The sequence below is a fragment of the Nannobrachium achirus genome, assembly GCF_963921795.1.
Source record: "Nannobrachium achirus genome assembly, chromosome: 2".
NCBI classification, from domain to species: domain Eukaryota; kingdom Metazoa; phylum Chordata; class Actinopteri; order Myctophiformes; family Myctophidae; genus Nannobrachium; species Nannobrachium achirus.
Window position 1 is genome coordinate 48,588,890 of NC_137811.1, and position 18,533 is coordinate 48,607,422.

Here is an 18,533-nt window from a genome sequence, read left to right on the forward strand (position 1 = left end):
ACAGACGCAATTGGTGCCCACCGCGGATGTATACGTGTGTGTGTGAAGTGTGTGTGTGTGTGTGTGTGTGTGTGTGTGTGTGTGTGTGTGTGTGTGTGCCTGTGTGTGTGTGTGTGTGTGTGTGTGAAGTGTTAATGACAGCCCTCCAAGGGCCCTCGCAGCGTCAGATCTGTGTTTTTCGTTCCCTCGCGAAGCGCTGCCAGCTATGGATGCTCACCGTTTGATGTCTCCTGAACCATGATTCACTCCCAACACGCACACGCACACGCGCACACACACACACACACACACACACACACACACACACACACACACACACACACACACACACACACAGGTGTTCTTTCAACTCCTTTCTAGCTGCATGTGCTGTATTATATGCGTCTGTGCAAACTGTATACGTTCTCATGTGTGTCTGCGTGTGTGCACATATAGGTATGAGTACATGAGTCGTTCATGCATGCACGGCACGAGTGTGTGTGTTTGTCTCTGTGTGGTATCTCCTAATTGGAGATCGGATACAGCTGTCTTGACTCTAGCATTTCTCTAGCATTCCCCCCCCCCCCACCCCCGGCCGCCAGTTTGACTCAAACAGATACAGACAGAAACAGCAGAGGCATTGAGAGTCGTGTGGTGATTCAGAAGTTTTCAGCGTTCACTCCCAAATATATCCTTTAGCATCTTCACTCTCTACTATAGTGTAAAGAGATTAGATTTTCCATGGCGTTTCCCTTGATGAAGCTGTAATGCATTATACATTTATAAGATGGCTTGCAGGCATTGACACTAAGGCTTGCCCACCTGCCCCCGGCAGGTAAATAAAACGTCAGGGCAGGTGAAGTTGGCTTTCAGGTTGCCCGACAGGGCAAGTGCTCATTTGAGAGGGGACACAAATGTCTATAAACACAACACGAGATATCTGTTTATCTAAACATCTTCTGGTCTGTGGAATGTAAAATAAGAGCACTATAATGTGCTGTTTTTACTGTTGCTAGTGCTACATTTAAAAATATAAAATAACAAGTGTGAAACCATAGACATATTCAATCATAGCTAAAGTATTTGGTATTTGGATTTGGAGGTATTGAGGTATGACATTTTATCGCACAGCCCCAGAAAGTAAAGAAATACGTGTTAAATCGTACCTATCATTTTATAATGGATGATTTACTTTTCGGGCAAGTGGGCATTACCTTCGGGCAAGTAGAACATGACCTGTACTTGCCCGATGGGCAAGTGCCTCTGAGACCTTAGTGTCAACCCCTGGCTTGATGTCACTGCGACATGTGCCTCTGAAACCAGGAGAGGTTCAGTGTTCTAGGGGTTCAGAAGTTTAGAAAACGCAGGAGAGCATCATGACGGTACCGAATTAATTTAGAACGCTTTCCCTAAGTTTCCCTCAACGATAAATTGTTCACGATCATTCTGCCGATTTCCCATTCAATTCACAAATAAATTAATATAAATGAAACCAGTAAGACTCCCTAATCGGGAGATAAGCGACCGTCAGGTCGCATGTATACAAAAGCAACCTCATGGTGGCGCATGAACCTCAAGAGGGGCATGTGAGAAATCAGGTTGTGGTTTGCCAGCCAAAGAGTATGTGTGCAAAGTTTTGCATGGATAGGGGCAACCACAGATATAAAGAGCTAGATGCCTCGTTCGCCTCTGCAGTTCATTGGAGCGACGTGCAACAGTTGTAGTCCGGACATCCTGGAAAAACTAAGGGAACGCTGTCAGTCAAAGTGACTACTGGCCAATCACAGCGCGACTTTTCCGGGACTTATCCAAGGACTACAATTCAATTCAACAGAGCCAGTTCTGATGTTGCGCGGCTCAGCTGTTCTTACAGGCTGCGTACATAAAGACCCGCCCCCACCTACCTCTGATTGGCCTAGCAACTTCCCTATGTGTGACGCACGTGGAAGCAATGCACACGTGATTCCCTTAGTCCCTCGATGCACATGCATCAGAGTCGAAGAAGGCGTCTACCTTTCTATGTCTATGGGGGCAACAGTGCCGAAGATAAGAGTAGGGCCAAAAGTGACGTGACGTGACATGACGTGACGGACAGACATAGTCTGTCAGTTTTTTATAGTAACTGTGCAACCTGACGGTCGCAACTATATTACATATTATCCCTTAGCAAAATGGAAGCACATGATTCCTGAAGAAGCCGGTCAATTTGACATATGGCTTGTATGTGGGAGGAGCAGCATGCTTGCCAAACGTTAGGGTTTACATGACAATAAAGTCATACTATAATCTTACAGTAAAGTACAATATTGTTACAGGTATAATCTTACAGTAAAGTACAATATTGTTACAGGTACTGGTTAAAAGTCAGGTTTCATTGGTCATGTGGTGTTGGAAACAGAAGTGATGGTTAAAGGCCAATATATTGTTGTTGTCGGGTGGAAACCTTGTTATTTTAAAAAACACTTTGAAACTTTTGTGCAAAACTTTTGTATGATGTAGTAGGGTTTTTAATTTACAAAAAAAACATACACATTTGAAACTTGAAGTCAATTCTACAATAGCCTTTTAAAGCTATACTGTGTAAGTTGCTCAACTAGTGGTCAGTAGCTCTATAGCAAACCTCGGTCGCGTCCGCGTCTTTTGACCGTTTTTCGCCGCGGACACCCCCGCGTCTGCCTCCACCTCACCGAGATCTATCTTTAGAGGGGTCCCTGGTTCCTGTGCGTTCAGGCATTCCGGAGAAACAGACTCCTTCTCCCATGCTTTACCGTTCACCCGAGTATAGAGACACACGGGAGACTACAAATATGGCCGCCCTAGCGACCCCACTTCAAGATGCGCTGTGATTGGCCGGCAGTGTATAACCCTCGCTGTGATTGGCCGGTAGTGTATGATGACGTAATTTTGCCGCGAAATTCGCCCCCCCTCACGGCTCATAGAAAACATATAAAGAGAAGGCTTTTGAAGCTGAAAATAACGGAGTGGGTGTTCTAAAACTTTAGCGATTTAACAGTTAGGACAATTTTAAGATTTGTTTTATAAAAAAGGTTACATGGTATAACTTTAAATCAGTTTTTGATATTTTAAAAAAATATCCTAAAAAATAGCAGATATACTAGAAAAGAAAATTTCTAAGACATTTTAAGTGTGCCTGCAGCTCGCTAAGTGTGTGCAACCTTGTGTAGCGGTTGGTGTTAGCATTAGCGTTGTATATTTTTTGGTGTTAGCATTAGTGTTAGATTAGCGTTAGATTTTTTAACATTAGCCTTTTTTGCATTAGCTTTAACATTATCGACTGTACGACAAACGGTTCATAGGATATAGAGGCACTTCCTGTTTGGCGAAGGGCACTTCCTGTTTGGCGAAGGAAGCACCAATTAAGGTTAAGGACTCTTAATCAAGTCATATGACACCACCCATGTGTCTGTACGGCAAACGGTTGATGAGATATAGGGTCACTTCCTATTTGGCAAGGGGCACTTCCTGTTTGGTCAAATAGGCCCCAATTAAGGTTAAGGACTCTTAATCAAGTCATATGGCGCCACCCATGTGTCTGTACGACAAACGGTTCATGAGATAAAGGGTCACTTCCTGTTTGGCGAGGGGCACTTCCTGTTTGGCGAAATAGGCCCCAATTAAGGTTAAGGACTCTTAATCAAGTCATTTGACGCCACCCACGAGTCTCTACGACAAACGGTTCATGAGATAAAGGGTCACTTCCTGTTTGGCGAGGGGCACTTCTTGTTTGGCGAAATAGGCCCCAATTAAGGTTAAGGACTCTTAATCAAGTCATTTGACGCCACCCACGGAAAGAAAAGTAATAGCACACCATTCCCGGCCGAGCCGCACATTTTGATGTATATATTGCGGGGGTTGCGTAAATCGTGCGGCAGTTATTACGTGCCGAAATTTCCCCCATTCTAAGTCAATGGGGTTTTTGGGCATCGTTTTTTGCAAATTACGTCGCAATGGTAACGCGGATCGGAAAGAAAAGTAATAGCACACCATTCCCGGCCGAGCCGCACGTTTTGATGTATATATTGTAAATCGTGCGGCAGTTATTACGTGCCGAAATTTGCAAGAACATTACTTACTTACTGACTTAAGTATGGCGGATTACAATAAGTGTTTTGCCATTGCATTGCATGGCAGACACACTTAACAAGCTCACAGCACGTCACTTCATGCACTTAATTTTTAAAAATCTAAAATGACACAGATATGCTTTTGATTTCCTGGTTTTAATAGGTTAAGTAGACTGACCAGCGTTCTTCTGGGAACTACTTCAAGTATTATTTCAATGAATGCACCATTATTGATATTTAGAGGCCATTTGGATACCTGCTCCCCACTTGTTTTAATTTGTGTTGTTGGCACCATTTGTTTTGAGCACCTTCATTTACAAATAAACTAAACTAATCTGAACTGAGCAATGAGTGATGATGACAACGGCAACACAGCAGAGAGACAGCAGAGCTGGCCAGACACTGCTGTATGTGGAAGGTGAGGCTTTCATCTCCTTGTCCAACATTATCTTCAGCTTAGCCTGGTTATCATAGCACAACTGAATGATCCGTTATCAAACCCTAGACATAACACGAGCTGAACTAAATTGGCTTAATGGGTAGAGAAGGGCTCAAGCACACCTGTTTGTGATAACATGCATACAAGTAAAGAGAAGGCAAGGGGAGAGAGAACAAGGCAGCAAATGTGGGAGATAGAGGAAAGAAAAGCATAGGCGACTGAGCCGATGACTAAATTGTTACCGAACAAGACAAGTGAAAGCAGGCTGGAGAGAAATTGTCCTTGTGTGTTCTGCTTTAGATTCTGTTGGCGTTCCGCTCTGTCCCCAGACATTAAAAGAGTGTCCATAGTTTGGGCAGCTGAGGGAGTGATTGGAAATGTCAGCTGACAGCAGCACTTTTCACTGACACTCCGAGACCTGGCACGGCTACAGAGATGGGGGGGGGGGTAGATAGAGGGAGGGATAGAGGGAGGAAGGCGGGTCTTGGCACACAAGGTGTGCCAAGACCGGTGACAATAAGGGTGAGGATGACATTGAGAATAATTGTGTGTGTGTGTGTGTGTGTGTGTGTGTGTGTGTGTGTGTGTGTGTGTGTGTGTGTGTGTGTGTGTGTCTGTGCACATTGGAAAAGCTGTAGCGTGCATGCGTACATGCGATTAGGGATGGGACGATAATCGTTATTATCGTTTATTGTGATAAAAAACACTCACAATAATCGTAATATAATAATTGTGGAGATAAAAAATGTATGGTGAAATTATCCTCCGCCATGCACTGGTATGAATTCACCTTTTATTTGCCAAGCTGCATATCCGGTACCATTTATTTAAACCCTCAATAATTGGTAAAACGGACCTGGAAATAACGTACTTGATACAGTATTCTTTTGACCCTACCAAATCTCTTTGCCAAAAAAATTCAATTAGTTCACAATGCGTCGACGTGTTGTGAGCTTGTAGATCTGCAATTTTTTGGCAAATGTTCTGCCCCAAGATAATGGATGTTGGGGCTATTTCTGATTATCGCGATAATATCGCAATTTCTTTGGTCACAATAATCGTGACATGAAATTTTCATATCATCCCATCCCTATATGCGATAATTCTTTCTTTATTTTTTCTCAGGGCATGCTTGTGTGTGTGTGCTTGCTTGTGTCTGTCATTGAATGACAGGATCTTTCACTCAGTCTTTTTTCCCATGCAACGAGGGGAGCACAACCCAAGGCGAAACAGCCCTCCCCCCTCGTTGACCTTTCCTAAATGTTACTGGCCATTTGGCACACTGACTGGGCCTCTAATGAAACTTTTATTGGGCCCCATTTTTCACTGCGACCGTCCAGAACAGCCCCAGGGCTAACCTGAAATACACCCGTCTACAACTGCAGCTGACACACAGTGTGTGTGTGTGTGTGTGTGTGTGTGTGTGTGTGTGTGTGTGTGTGTGTGCGCGTGTGTCTGTGTGCGCGTGCGTGTGTGTATGCGTGTGTGTATGCGCATGTGTGCTTGTACTCCAAAATTGACAACCTTTCCAAGAGCAATAATGTTTGGCTTTACAATTGAATTTTTTATTGAAATCGTATTTTTCAACTTGTTCAGTTTGCCGGTTATTTAGCTATTTTCCAGTCCTGCAATCACAAACTGATCTGCTTGACTGTTTGTCAAGCTGCTCTGTATTTCTAAACTAAAAACACCAGCACTGATGACTCATGTGTACAGTATTTGCAGTATGATGATAGTAAGATATGTTACAGAGAAAGATATGTCTTTCTTTCTAAGTCTGTGTCTACACCTTTGGATTAGCAGTACTTCTTTGAATTACCAAAAACATATCTATGTTTTTTTGTGTGTGTGTGTGTGTGTGTGTGTGTGTGTGTGTGTGTGTGTGTGTGTGTGTGTGTGTGTGTGTGTGTGTGTGTGTGTGTGTTTGTCTGTAGGGGAACTAGAGCGGATGGGTGGGGTGTAGATTTTCCTTTGAGGAAGCACAGTGGAGGTACAGAGAGGTCAAGAACTACATTTTTGATACTCATTTGTGAGTACATGCAGTTAGTGCAGCTACACACACACACACACATGCGTGCACGCGCGTGCACATGCATGTCCCATTACTGGAAATAAAACTGATCAGTTTTACAGCCCTTGGTCTATTTTTTTTTTCACCCTCCTGAAATAACCAGAGCCCAAATGAACTGTTTTGAATCCTGCTGAACTGTGCAGACACTGTTGTCATCTCATCTACAACATAAATGAAAATGTGGGTTATATATGAACACATCTGGTGCCAACCCTGAGTTTTGCATGTTTAACCCCCATACCAACCCATTCTTTCAAACATGGCAGCCTTGTTTGTTTACATCTGAAGAAAACATAATGGCTGATGAATCATGAACGGATTTCCAAGCGGATTCTTTTGTTTGAAAGCTGTGAACAGTGTGCACAAACGTGGTGCATCATCTAGGCATGGGCGTGCACGATCCGTGCACTATAAATTACATGGAAGTCTATGGAGACCATGGCATCGCGGGACATTGAAGAGAAAAAATCACTGCAACTTAAGTGTTAAAAAAAAGTAGAAAACGTATTTTGAACGTAAATGATTGGCCTTTTGTTGCCTACACACACACACACACACACACACACACACACACACACACACACACACACACACACACACACACACACACACACACACACACACACACACACACACACACACACACACACACACACACACACACACACACACACACACACACGGGTGTTTAACCATCCTATAGATGCAGAGAGAGCTGTAAAGACCTACTGCTTGTCCACTGAGGTACTTCAGATTTGAGTCGAGAAGAGAAGAGAAGAGAAGAGAAGAGAAGAGAAGAGAAGAGAACTCACGGTTGGCAGAGCTTGATGAGGTCCTGGTCGGTGGTGGCAGGCGGCAGGCCTCTGATGTACAGGTTGGTCTTACTGAGCTGCTCCATCAGCCCTCCTCCATGTCCTCCTCCTCCACCCAACCCTCCACCTCCCCCTCCGGTGGTGCTGGGGCTGGGAGGAGCCATGGGCTGGGGATGGGGGGCATAAGACTGCTGAGGAGGAGAGGAGAGAGAGAGAGAGAGAGAGAGAGAGAGAGAGAGAGAGAGAGAGAGAGAGAGAGAGAGAGAGAGAGAGGTCATATTAACAACTAAATACATATTTCACTTAAAGGAAAAGACCACTTTGGTAGACATTTGGGTTGTGTAGTTACCTTGCCATTTCTTTAGCTATTTTTATTGGGAAACACTGGACAAAGGACTGGATCCACAGATCCGGTTCTTACTGGGTATTGTGATGTATTGTGATGACCCTATTGTTCTATATTGTCAGAATCAGAATGTTGTGTTTGTTAACAGTAGGCCTTTTGTTAACATTATGTATTAAGACATATAAGGCTTATTAGCCAGGGATGGTTTTAAGAATGTTTTACATTGTAGGGGGAGCAGCAGAAATGATGGGCTGACATTGAAAACAATCACACATGTGTTGAGTGAGTGTTCGTTGATGCTCTTCCAGTAATCATTCTGCTGAAAGCATTGACCTCACAACTGAGAGCCAGATGGAGCAGTTTTAAGATGATAGTAAGTGAGGTTCTATTGCCACTGATTTGATGTACGAGGAAGCGACCAGGAAACAAGGCGAGAGAGAGAGAGAGAGAGAGAGAGAGAGATTTGTATCATACTGTATGTCATGAATGCTTTGGCAATATGAGAATGCTTGTCCTGCCAATAAAGCATATTTGAATTGATAGAGAGGGAGAGAGAGAGAAAGGGAGGAGATTCGCGCTGACAAAGTATGTCAGCATGAACATGCGTTTACCAGTGTGTACGTAATACGTATCATATGTACAGTATGTGCCTGTGTGCTTTGATATGCAATTACAAGTACATGTGTGTGCATGTGCATGTGCGTGTGTGTGTGTGTGTGTGTGTGTGTGTGTGTGTGTTCTTGTGTGAGGCAGTGTTCAGTGTTTGTGATAATGACAGGTTGTCATCACCCGACAGCACAGTGTGAGCCAGCCCTGATATTAATCTATTACCTGTACTTCCCCCACAACCACACACACACACACACACACACAAGCGCGCACGCACGCACACACTCACACAGTTATGCATATAAAAATACAGACACATCGATAGTACAATAATACCGCGCTAACATGACAAACGCACAAATAGCCCAGAGGGATGCTAACTCTAACAGAATACATGAACACAAACATGGCGCTGAGAGAGACAGCGCTTATGGCACACAATTTCATTGACACATCGCTCAGTCTTGAGCGAACCGTCGGGAAAGAGCCAATTAGCGTACTGTACACGGGCACTTGACACGGTACGGAACAAACGGGGGAAACGATTATAGCATGAATATAGCAGCAGCTAATCTGATTGGCTGTGACAGAATATGACCATGGCATGCACTGTACGTGACCCTGGGACTGGCTGAATGGATTTAGAAGATCAAGAAGAGGAACTTTATCAGTCAGTGAAGGTTTCCATTTTATCCTCATACTGTAGGCCTGGTAGGGATGGGACGATGACCGTTATCGTTTATCGTGATAAAAACTCATCGTATCGTGGAGATTTACTGTACATTCATCATGAAATCATCCTCCGTCATGCACTGGGATCAATTCGCCTTTTATTTGCCGAGCTGCATATTTGGTACCATTTAAACCCTCTATGGTAAAACGGCCCTGGAAATAACATACTTGATACAGTATTTTATTCACTCTCTACCAAATCTCTACAAAATAGCTGATCTATATCAGCTATCTTTTGGCAAATGTTCTGCCCCAGGATAATGGATGTTGGGGATATTTTGATTATCGCGATAATATCATGAATCGCAAATTTCTTTGGTCACAATAGTCATGACATACATTTTCATATCGCCCCATCCAGGCCTGGTTGTGCATATTTACTAGTTCATCCGGGCTGACTGGAACCAAGAGTCAGGGATATGTTCTCCACCATGGCCGTGGCCATGCAAGTAGCACCGGCACTGATGTCTGCTCTGCTGCATTGACTGCTGAGTGCAGAGCCGGAAACGGCTGCACAAGTTCATCCAAACATATGAAATCATATGGGCACAAAACTCGCATATAACTCGGTTATATCTGTCGTTTCAGAAAGGAGAAAGGAGGAGTGTACTCCATATTGTAAAACTAAAAATTATCTTTACTTGCATTCTGGGCTTGTACGTAAATGTGTTTGTCTGGTTTGTGCATACAGTACAGTATATTGTGTTTTTTAGGGGCAATGCAAGTAAAAAAAAAAAATACCGTATCTAATCCATTTGCCAGTGCAAATCAAACCACATAATAAAGAAGTTGTTCATATGGTAGATACTCCACACCTGCAGTAATCATTCGCAAACATACACCTTTCCTTCAATGTTCTATTCATTTCACAAAGAGAAGAGGGGAAACGACCCAGTGCCAAGACGCATGCATACACGCATGCTCCCACACACACGTCTGAGCGAAAAAGAAAAAACAGAAATGCAAATAAACGCACGCACGCACGCACGCACGCACGCACGATCAAAGGCCTTGCCCAGGGAACCTCTTTTAGCCAATTTGTGCAGCTGTCAGGGTCGGGGCGATAGCACACTGTGTGTAATGTGTCAGAGGCTGTGATAGGGAAAGCCTTTGAAATGTCAAAATCTACCTCCATGGCAGCCCCCCTCCCTCTCTCTCTCTCTCTCTCTCTCTCTCTCTCTCTCTCCTCTCTCTCTCTCTCTCTCCCTCTCTCTCTGTTTTCTATCGCTCACTTCCCTTGTTTTATTTTTTCATCATGACTAAATCTTTCTCAATGTATGTCTCCTTTATGCTTCTGTTCCACTCACTGCACAGCTCATTGTTTAAATATCTCTCTCTCTCTCTCTCTCTCTCTCCTGTTTAGTCAGAGAAGAGGAACTGAAGGCTGTCTCTCAGTTGCATTGTTGACACACATTGCACACAAAGCGGCTCTCGCAGCAGGGAAAGCCTCAGAAACGGTGACACAGACAGTCGTAGCAAGCAAACAGCCACCAGGGTTTCTTTCTAGCATTCTCATTGGAGACAAAGGTGACACGCTGAACGGAGAACGTTTGTGTTGTGCTGAACCATAGTTGGCGTGTGCGCCATTGTTTTGTTTCTTCATATCATCTTTTCCCATGTCATTCCAGGACAAGAAAACAGGATGAAGCTCGTCATTCCCTGGTATTTAGATGAATCATTAGAGCAGTGGTTCTCAACCTGTGGGTCGGGACACCCAGGGGGTCCCTAAATTATTTTGGGGGGTCCCCAGATGATTAACTTAATGTGCAACATTGTTTTCTCACTCAACAGTAAACAAGCCAACATAACGTTTAAGTGTATAGAGGGTATATATGCATATTTCTAAAGTGACAAGTTAAGGACTTTTACCTCTAAAAGACTTTTACCTCTAAAATTACAAATTAAACATTGGCCAAATTGTCAAATATTAGAGGCAGAAATTGTGAAAATAGTAGAACTACATGCTCACAACGCCTCGCAACGCAAGGCGTTGTGAGCATGTAGATCTGCTATTTTCACAATAGAACTGTGTTATACAACATGTAATGTCTCAAGAGGTGCTCGTCAGGGTGGCGGGGTCCCCAGTTAAAATATGATTATTTTGGAGGTTGTGGCCTGAAAAGGTTGAAAATCACTGCATTAGAGAATGGATGTCATTCTCAAATAATTCTTTTCATGCACGCACACACGCACGCACGCACGCACGCGCACACACACACACACCATTTCCATTACGGCTTCTCCACGTGCCAAACAATTAGTACCTCTTGGAAAACCCTGCAAATTAATGAATATTCCTCCCCTAACTTTCCATTCTGCCAGAGAAAGCCAGCCATCTGCCATGCCCATGGTCAGGTTTCCCCTATTTTTGCTATTTCCCTATTATTAGCAACCACAGTTCACCCTGTATGCAGAGATGATGGGTGTCTACGACGGGTGGATGTGTCGAGTGCAAATTGTTCTCAAAGTGGGGTCCAGGGACCAACAGGGGTCCTTGGGGGGAAGGGGGCGGGGGTCCCCAGAAAAATGACAAACAGTTCAACTACTTTAACCCTATTTACTGTTTTGACTATTCGAAAATAGCCAAGCTAAGCTGTGAACTTGTTTTTGAATCATTTTGAAATTAGTTTTTTAAGCAATTAACTACTTTCATTGAAGGTATCCACCAAGAACGAGGGTGACTATTTCCTTTACAATGCACTAGACCCCTGGGAGATGAATGGCTGCGACAACTACTATCAGCTCCCAGGACTTAACACGCAACTTACGCAAGCTGTGCTACTCATACATTGAGTTGGTGGTGCCAGGGATCGAACGTATTATCTTGAATGTATTGTATACATGCTTGTGCATAACCGGACGGATAAAGAGCAATGTATAGAGAGTGACAGGAAGAAAACGAGATGGAGACACAGAGAGAGAGAGAGAGAGAGAGAGAGAGAGAGAGAGAGAGAGAGAGAGAGAGAGAGAGAGAGAGAGAGAGAGAGAGAGAGAGAGAGATAATGGCAGAGAAACACAGAGGAAGAGATTAACTCACTACAATGAGTCTATTCATGTGTTCAACATAGCACTGGTCCATATATTTAGCCAAGCTCATTTCCTAGAAAGTGCCCTTCCGTGCCTTGTATTGTTCCATTACTATACATGCTGTCACACAAGCACAGGGGCGTGTGTAGACTCTGTAGACTCACAGGTGGTGATATATTCAAATGGATCAAAGGGACATTAACACATATTTTACTCCCCCAGAGAGTAACACGCTCGCACGCACGCACGCACGCACGCACACACGCACGCACACACACACACACAACATCTAAGGAATTCCATAAATTAGAAAATAAATGTTTAAGAAGTAGTGAAAATAGCCGATCTACTGTACAAGCTCACAACCGAGTCTCGACCTGAAAAGTTTGGGAACTACAGAATCAGATGGCTCAAACTGACATTGGGATCGCAGGATCGGCTACATCGGGCTGCGGAAAGAAGGGTACGAGTGGGAGGAAGGGAGAAGGGATATGCCTAATCCAAATATAGACCATTTACAAACTCACACTCACGCTGCCATGCAACTATTTTCCGGCATTTGACACTGTCGTACGAAAAAGTATATCAGGCTTTATCAGTCAGAGACTGGCAAACTGGGATCTGGTGTAAATGGGGGGGGGGAGAGAGAGAGAGAGAGAGAGGATGGGAGGCCTGAGATAGAGAGAGAGAGGATGACGTGACAGAAGTGGAGGAGGGATGATGGAAGGCGCAACGGGATAAAAAGGGAACATGGACTGAAGACAGTGAAGAGAAAGGAAGAGACAGACAAATCGTTGTTGTCGGGTGGAAACCTTGTATGTCCAAAACCGTTCGTTTTGTATTTATCAATTTAGCAGATCTGCTATTTTCACTAGTCTTGTGCGACAGTCTTGTATGATAAAGCCGGGCTTTACTTGGCGGACAAACATCCACCGTTGAAACTTGGGAGATACAAGGTTTCTGTCCGACAGTGACGAAACAGACATCAACAAGGAAGGACATGGGGGGGCAGAATGGCGGGTAGGGGGCACACAGGGTCTGGATGAAACAAAGTGAACGGGCAAGAGAGGAACAGGAAGGAGTCAGTGTTGTTGTGTACATGGGGGGTGAGAGAGAGGGCTGTTCCGGCCCACTTCAGCGCTTCCTGAAACGGAGAGGAAAGAATGCAGGCTATATTTGGGTCCAGCTCTGGGATCCTCTCTCTCTCAGTTTCTCTCTCTCTCTCTCTCTCTCCTCTTCTCAACACAGTAACAGAGGGGTTTGAAGAAGAGCTTGACTGTATCGGAACGGAAATATACAGTAGAGTAGGACTCAGTATACCATTCCCCATTTGGGAATTATACAATGCCTCAAGTGGCCCCCACTGAATACTGTCGGATGAACACCTTTGTATCGACAAGCTCTAGGATTAAGGGAAAAACCGACAGACTGACAGTCATGCATTGTATGCAGCTCAGCTCCGTTTAATGGGATGTAATGTCTCACATTTGTATTCATCCACGCAGACGTGATGTTTTAAGTTGGCACCAGCCCCAGCAAAGTCCTCAATGAAGACTCTGTTTTATAAATAGCCTTCTAGGAGACAAGGCTAATGATATACAATAAAAGATGCTTACAGCTTCCTAATAGCCACCCCAAGGAATGTGTAAGCTATAGGGAGACACTGTAACCAAACGATTTGCGTGGGAAATCACGCCAGAGGCTTACAGAATACATTTGACATGCCTGTTCCACAGACCAGCTCCATTCCAGGAATAAATATGATTTGCACTTGCATTCAGTTTTCTTCTTTTAAAGCAAATAAAGCTGTGGAGAATAAAGTCAGTAAAGTCAAGGACACACTGGAAAGGTTTTGTTGCAAAGAAACAAATGCCTGGAGCAGCATTTACAAAATGGCATCTATATTATAATATAATAACAGACTCTAATGAAGACCTACCACATTAAATACTATTGGCTATCTTGTGTTATGCATTAATAAAAAGTTTGTTATGTCAAAATGTTTCCCTTTCCCCAAAATACCATCAACTCATAAATGTTTCTGTTGCCTAGGCATTACGCCAGCAGAGCGCACAAGTACTGCGTTGGGTGTTTCTGTTTCCGGGGGGATCTATGCGTCCCGCCGGCGTCTGTGTTTATGCCCGTAGCCAATCAGAGAGGGGCCGTCCAAGCTGTAGCCAATGAGGAACCAGCATTCTTAGTGACGTCACCATCAACAAGTGCGACCCTGAGTGCCAAATTGCCCACCCACATACTGTACATACAGACAGCACCGATCGCAGTACTTGCACGCTCTGCTGGCGCACAAGTAGACCATACATGGCCACGAGTGCACAAGGCACAAGTTAGCACCTCAACAGGGTGCAGTCTAGTTTTATTCTCGTTCTGTCTGGTCATGTGTCTCTCTCCATTACATTCAGTTCTACTCTCCTACAGACATTGGTGCTAAATAATTGATACACTGTTTGGAATCAAAAGGAGCCAAGGACACTAATGGTTCTGTAACTCAGAGAATGTATAATGGAACAATTTGTAAAAAAAAAAAAAATGGGGGAAAAAAATATATTAACTCTCCTACTGCCAGATTATTTATTTATTTATTGGGTCTGGCGCCATCAAAAAGCGGCTTACCTTTGCGACGTTATAGTAGATAGACAGACAGACATTTATTTATTTATTTTTATTTTTTTTGGTTGTGCAATAGTGCACTTTGGTCTGCCAGGTAGCAGAGGGCGGCGTCATGCGAGAATGAATGTGAATTGTCCTGCTATGTGTTGCCGTACATTCAGAGCAGTCACTGGCTACAGAGCCTCCGGGCCAGAGGAAATCAACAAGGAAGTGAATTGTTCTCCGTTGATCTAACGCATAATGGATTTTTTACACCATCACAGCGGAAAATGTGTTTACAGTAAACGGCCGCGCGACCCCTCATCAGCTTACAGTCATCAGACGAACGAACCGAACGAGCGCCGTATTGGCATCGAGGTTCTGTAAAAAATGGGGCGAGCGTTATCGTTCAAAGCGTGGGGAGAGTTAAAGGAAAAAAAAGTAAATAAAGAATCAAAATAAAGACTTAAAATATGATTATTTTGGGGGTCGCGGACTGAAAAGGTTGAGCACCACTGGCCTAATGCATATCAAACTGGGGGTCATTCAAATTAAAAGGCTAGTGATTAGTGAATAACTTCTATACTTTGTCTGCTTCATTCTTTCCATTTAACAGCGTTTCTCTCTCACTCCCCCATTATTTGATTTCCACTTAGTCCCTCTCTATCTCCCTTTCACCCCCCCCCCCCCCCACTCTGAACTCAGTGCTCCAGAAGCCTGCCTCTTTCTCTCGCTCTCTCTCTCTCTCTCTCTCTCTCTCTCTCTCTCTCTCTCTCTCTCTCTCTCTCTCTCTCGTTAGCATCCAGTAACGTCATCATCAACAATCCGTTGGCTGTCATAAACAAGTTGCACAACATCCCAGCAGGATGTCCACCGTGGTCTCTCGGTGCAGACATGTCCAGGCGGGAGATAAGGACATGATGGAGTGGAGCATGTCTCCGTCTCTGAACTCTCTCTGCATTCTGCTGCTGTGTTTAATGCTGTGTTTTTCAGGGGGGCAGACAGGGAAGGGTGGGTGGGATGTGCAAATATGTAAAGTAGTACGGAGTGTGTGCGTGTGTGCGTGCGCGCGCGCGTGTGTGTGTGTGTGTGTGTGTGTGTGTGTGTGTGTGTGTGCGTGCGTGCGTGCGCATGAGTGTGACAGAAAGAATCCATCAACAACAAGTGTTTGTACCTTTTATGTGACTTTGTTTGTTTCTAAGGTCCATTTCCCACATGGGATCCATAACACTGCTGGATAAACAAGATGGGGACGTGGATCTCACTCAGACTTCATGTGGCCAGTCTGTTACGTCAGTCATCATGTGACTTATACGTACATGACCTATCCACAAGTTTACAGCGTCCGATCGTGCATTGTGCAGAAGGTGGGCGGCAGGTTCCAGCGTCGGAGCCGAGCCGAGACGAGTGCGATCTACAAGCGCGCATCTGCGACGCAACGTGAGCTTGTATGTCTGCTGGTCTCCGGATGTGTCCCACACATAATTCTACAGTAAATTCCCTCGAAAACAGGTGGATACGGTTTGACTGAAAATGTGGGCGAGGTTTCAGCCCAATCCAATTAATCTCCATTGACGTGCATATCTCCTTGTATGGGGCCGTCCTGTCCGTGACGTCAGTTACTTTATGTATAAGAGCACGGATCTCCATACACGGAGATTCGTACTAATACATTTGGCTAATACACACAAAGTGAAATGTAGGAGCGGTTTGCACTGCTCAAAAATGTAATATCTCAATTAATGTACTGGGTGAAAAGAAATGCGCTGATCAGTGCAGAGGTTTGCATGATCAGCCTCGGACCTGCCCACCACCTACAGCCATGCCCTATAGACAACATTCCTGGCCGATTGCAGGAGGGACGCCCCGCCCCCAAGTCGAAAGGGAACTTCCGGGTTCTCTCTGTCAGGCATGCATATAAACGTGTTGCCAAGTCAATTTATTTACCTAAACTATCTTGTTTTTTTTGCTTATTTATATTGCAAGAGTTGGCTTGTTTGGCTTATTTCTCTCACAAATTTTGGCAACACTGCCCAGCGCTGCAGTAAAAGATTATGACAATGAACTGAAAGGGTTAAACCAACGGAGGTTTTTTTTCCAGCTGTCAGATGGTGCGGTGACTGCGGTCATGGTCTCTTGATATGCAAGCGCACCGCTATCTTCGATGTTTTTATTCTATCTACACCAGTTAATAGTATTGATGACATCCTTAACATATCCTAAACTCAGCAAACTCCCCAGAGAAGCAGCACGACTCACAACAACAACAACAACAACAACAAGGTAAAACTCTCATGCTAGCTAATTAGCCTTGTTAGCTACGATCTTTTACTGTATGGGGACTACTCTTGTTACAACTAAGTACAAGTTATTTTCACTTGTGACAACACAACATTGATTATAATTGAAATACAAGCTCTTCGCTGTTGTGTTGTATCTGTGAATGCAATTGTTTTCTGTCTTTCAGACCTGTACTGTACGTCCAGGACCAATGAAGCCAGATGTGAGGGTCTCCTCATCATATTTATTGCAATAAAATATTTATACACACTTTTCTTTGACTTGTCCATGCCTTTTTTTTTTTTTACTGTTGAGGGTTTCAAATGTTGTACTGTATATTGTGTTATTGAGATAAGGAATGTTCCCAATGATGCTTTGAAGGAATGCTTTTAAACACTTGTCATTTTCAATTAATCCAGTTTGTTTTTGTATCTATTAAAGCCAAATGTATTCATTGTTTTGACGTGACAGTTTAGGATTTAATGATTAAATGAGCATTAAATATGAATGGATATTTATATTGCCTTGATTAGGATTAAATCGATGATTTACAGTGATATAGTGAAATGAACACAGCATAGGATGCACATAATAGGTGGGCTAATGTGTATTATGTCTATTCTGGAGTGGGTTGAGTTGTTGACAGGCCTATTTGTAAAAACATTAATGCATATCACACAACACAAGCCAACTGTGACTTCATCCCAGAACAGAGGAGAATGGAGATGACAACGTTTGACATGATCAACCAGCGTTCTGAAGGGAAAAGGTTTGCTAGCTAGAAATCATACAACATTCGCTTCCATGAAATACTGATTAGGTTCAATGCTTGCTTTCAAATACACAAATCTGTTTATTTGTAGGCCTATATCAATTCAATTCAAAGGAGCTTTATTGGCATGAGAAGACATGTTTATATTGCCAAAGCAAGTGTCAAATAAAATAAAAACAGTTTAAAATGGCGAACATATAATATGACATGCAGTTGGAGGGAGTACAGCATTGTGTAAAAAGCTATGTCGCATTGTGACATTTTATATATATATATACAGGGTATAAAGCTTTTGAAACAATTTAAATAGCGTTATTTTTTAAGAAGTTTGCATATGAAAAAAGGTAGTTTCATGACAGTACACTAGTACAAGGTCAACTAAAAGCATACGCCCAAGAAAGCCTATGGCAATTGTTTCAATTGAGATCTCTTTTTTTTCCCCTCCAACTCATAACATTGAATGATGGCAGAACAGGTGTGTATCGTCACAACTCATTTATTTATCAGCAGAGTGGATGAGTGTTGCCATTAAGTGACATTGTTAACATAAGTTACAAAGTAAAATTACAAAGTAAAACAATCCCGTCTCATTAGTTAAGAGGAGAATCAGATCAGATGAACGTAAACAGGAAATCGCGCTACGATCAAGCCCAAAAAAGGGCTTCCGGTCGGAAGTAGGGGGCGTGGCCAGGCATGTTGTCTATATGGCAAAGGCAAAGTAGTCATTGGCACATTGGCCTCCTTTATGGAGAAGTCCGGCAGAAACCTTGTATC

General features: G+C 43.6%; 1 protein-coding gene across 1 annotated transcript in view; it reads right to left on the minus strand.

The window, feature by feature from the left end:
- LOC308305960 (RNA-binding motif, single-stranded-interacting protein 3-like) overlaps positions 1–18,533 on the minus strand; it is a 182,897-nt gene that overhangs the window by 131,016 nt on the left and 33,348 nt on the right. The window contains exon 2 of the mRNA XM_080750859.1: positions 7,387–7,577. Within this exon, the coding sequence (XP_080606985.1) occupies positions 7,387–7,577 (191 nt within the window). The remainder of the gene's footprint in view (positions 1–7,386; positions 7,578–18,533) is intronic.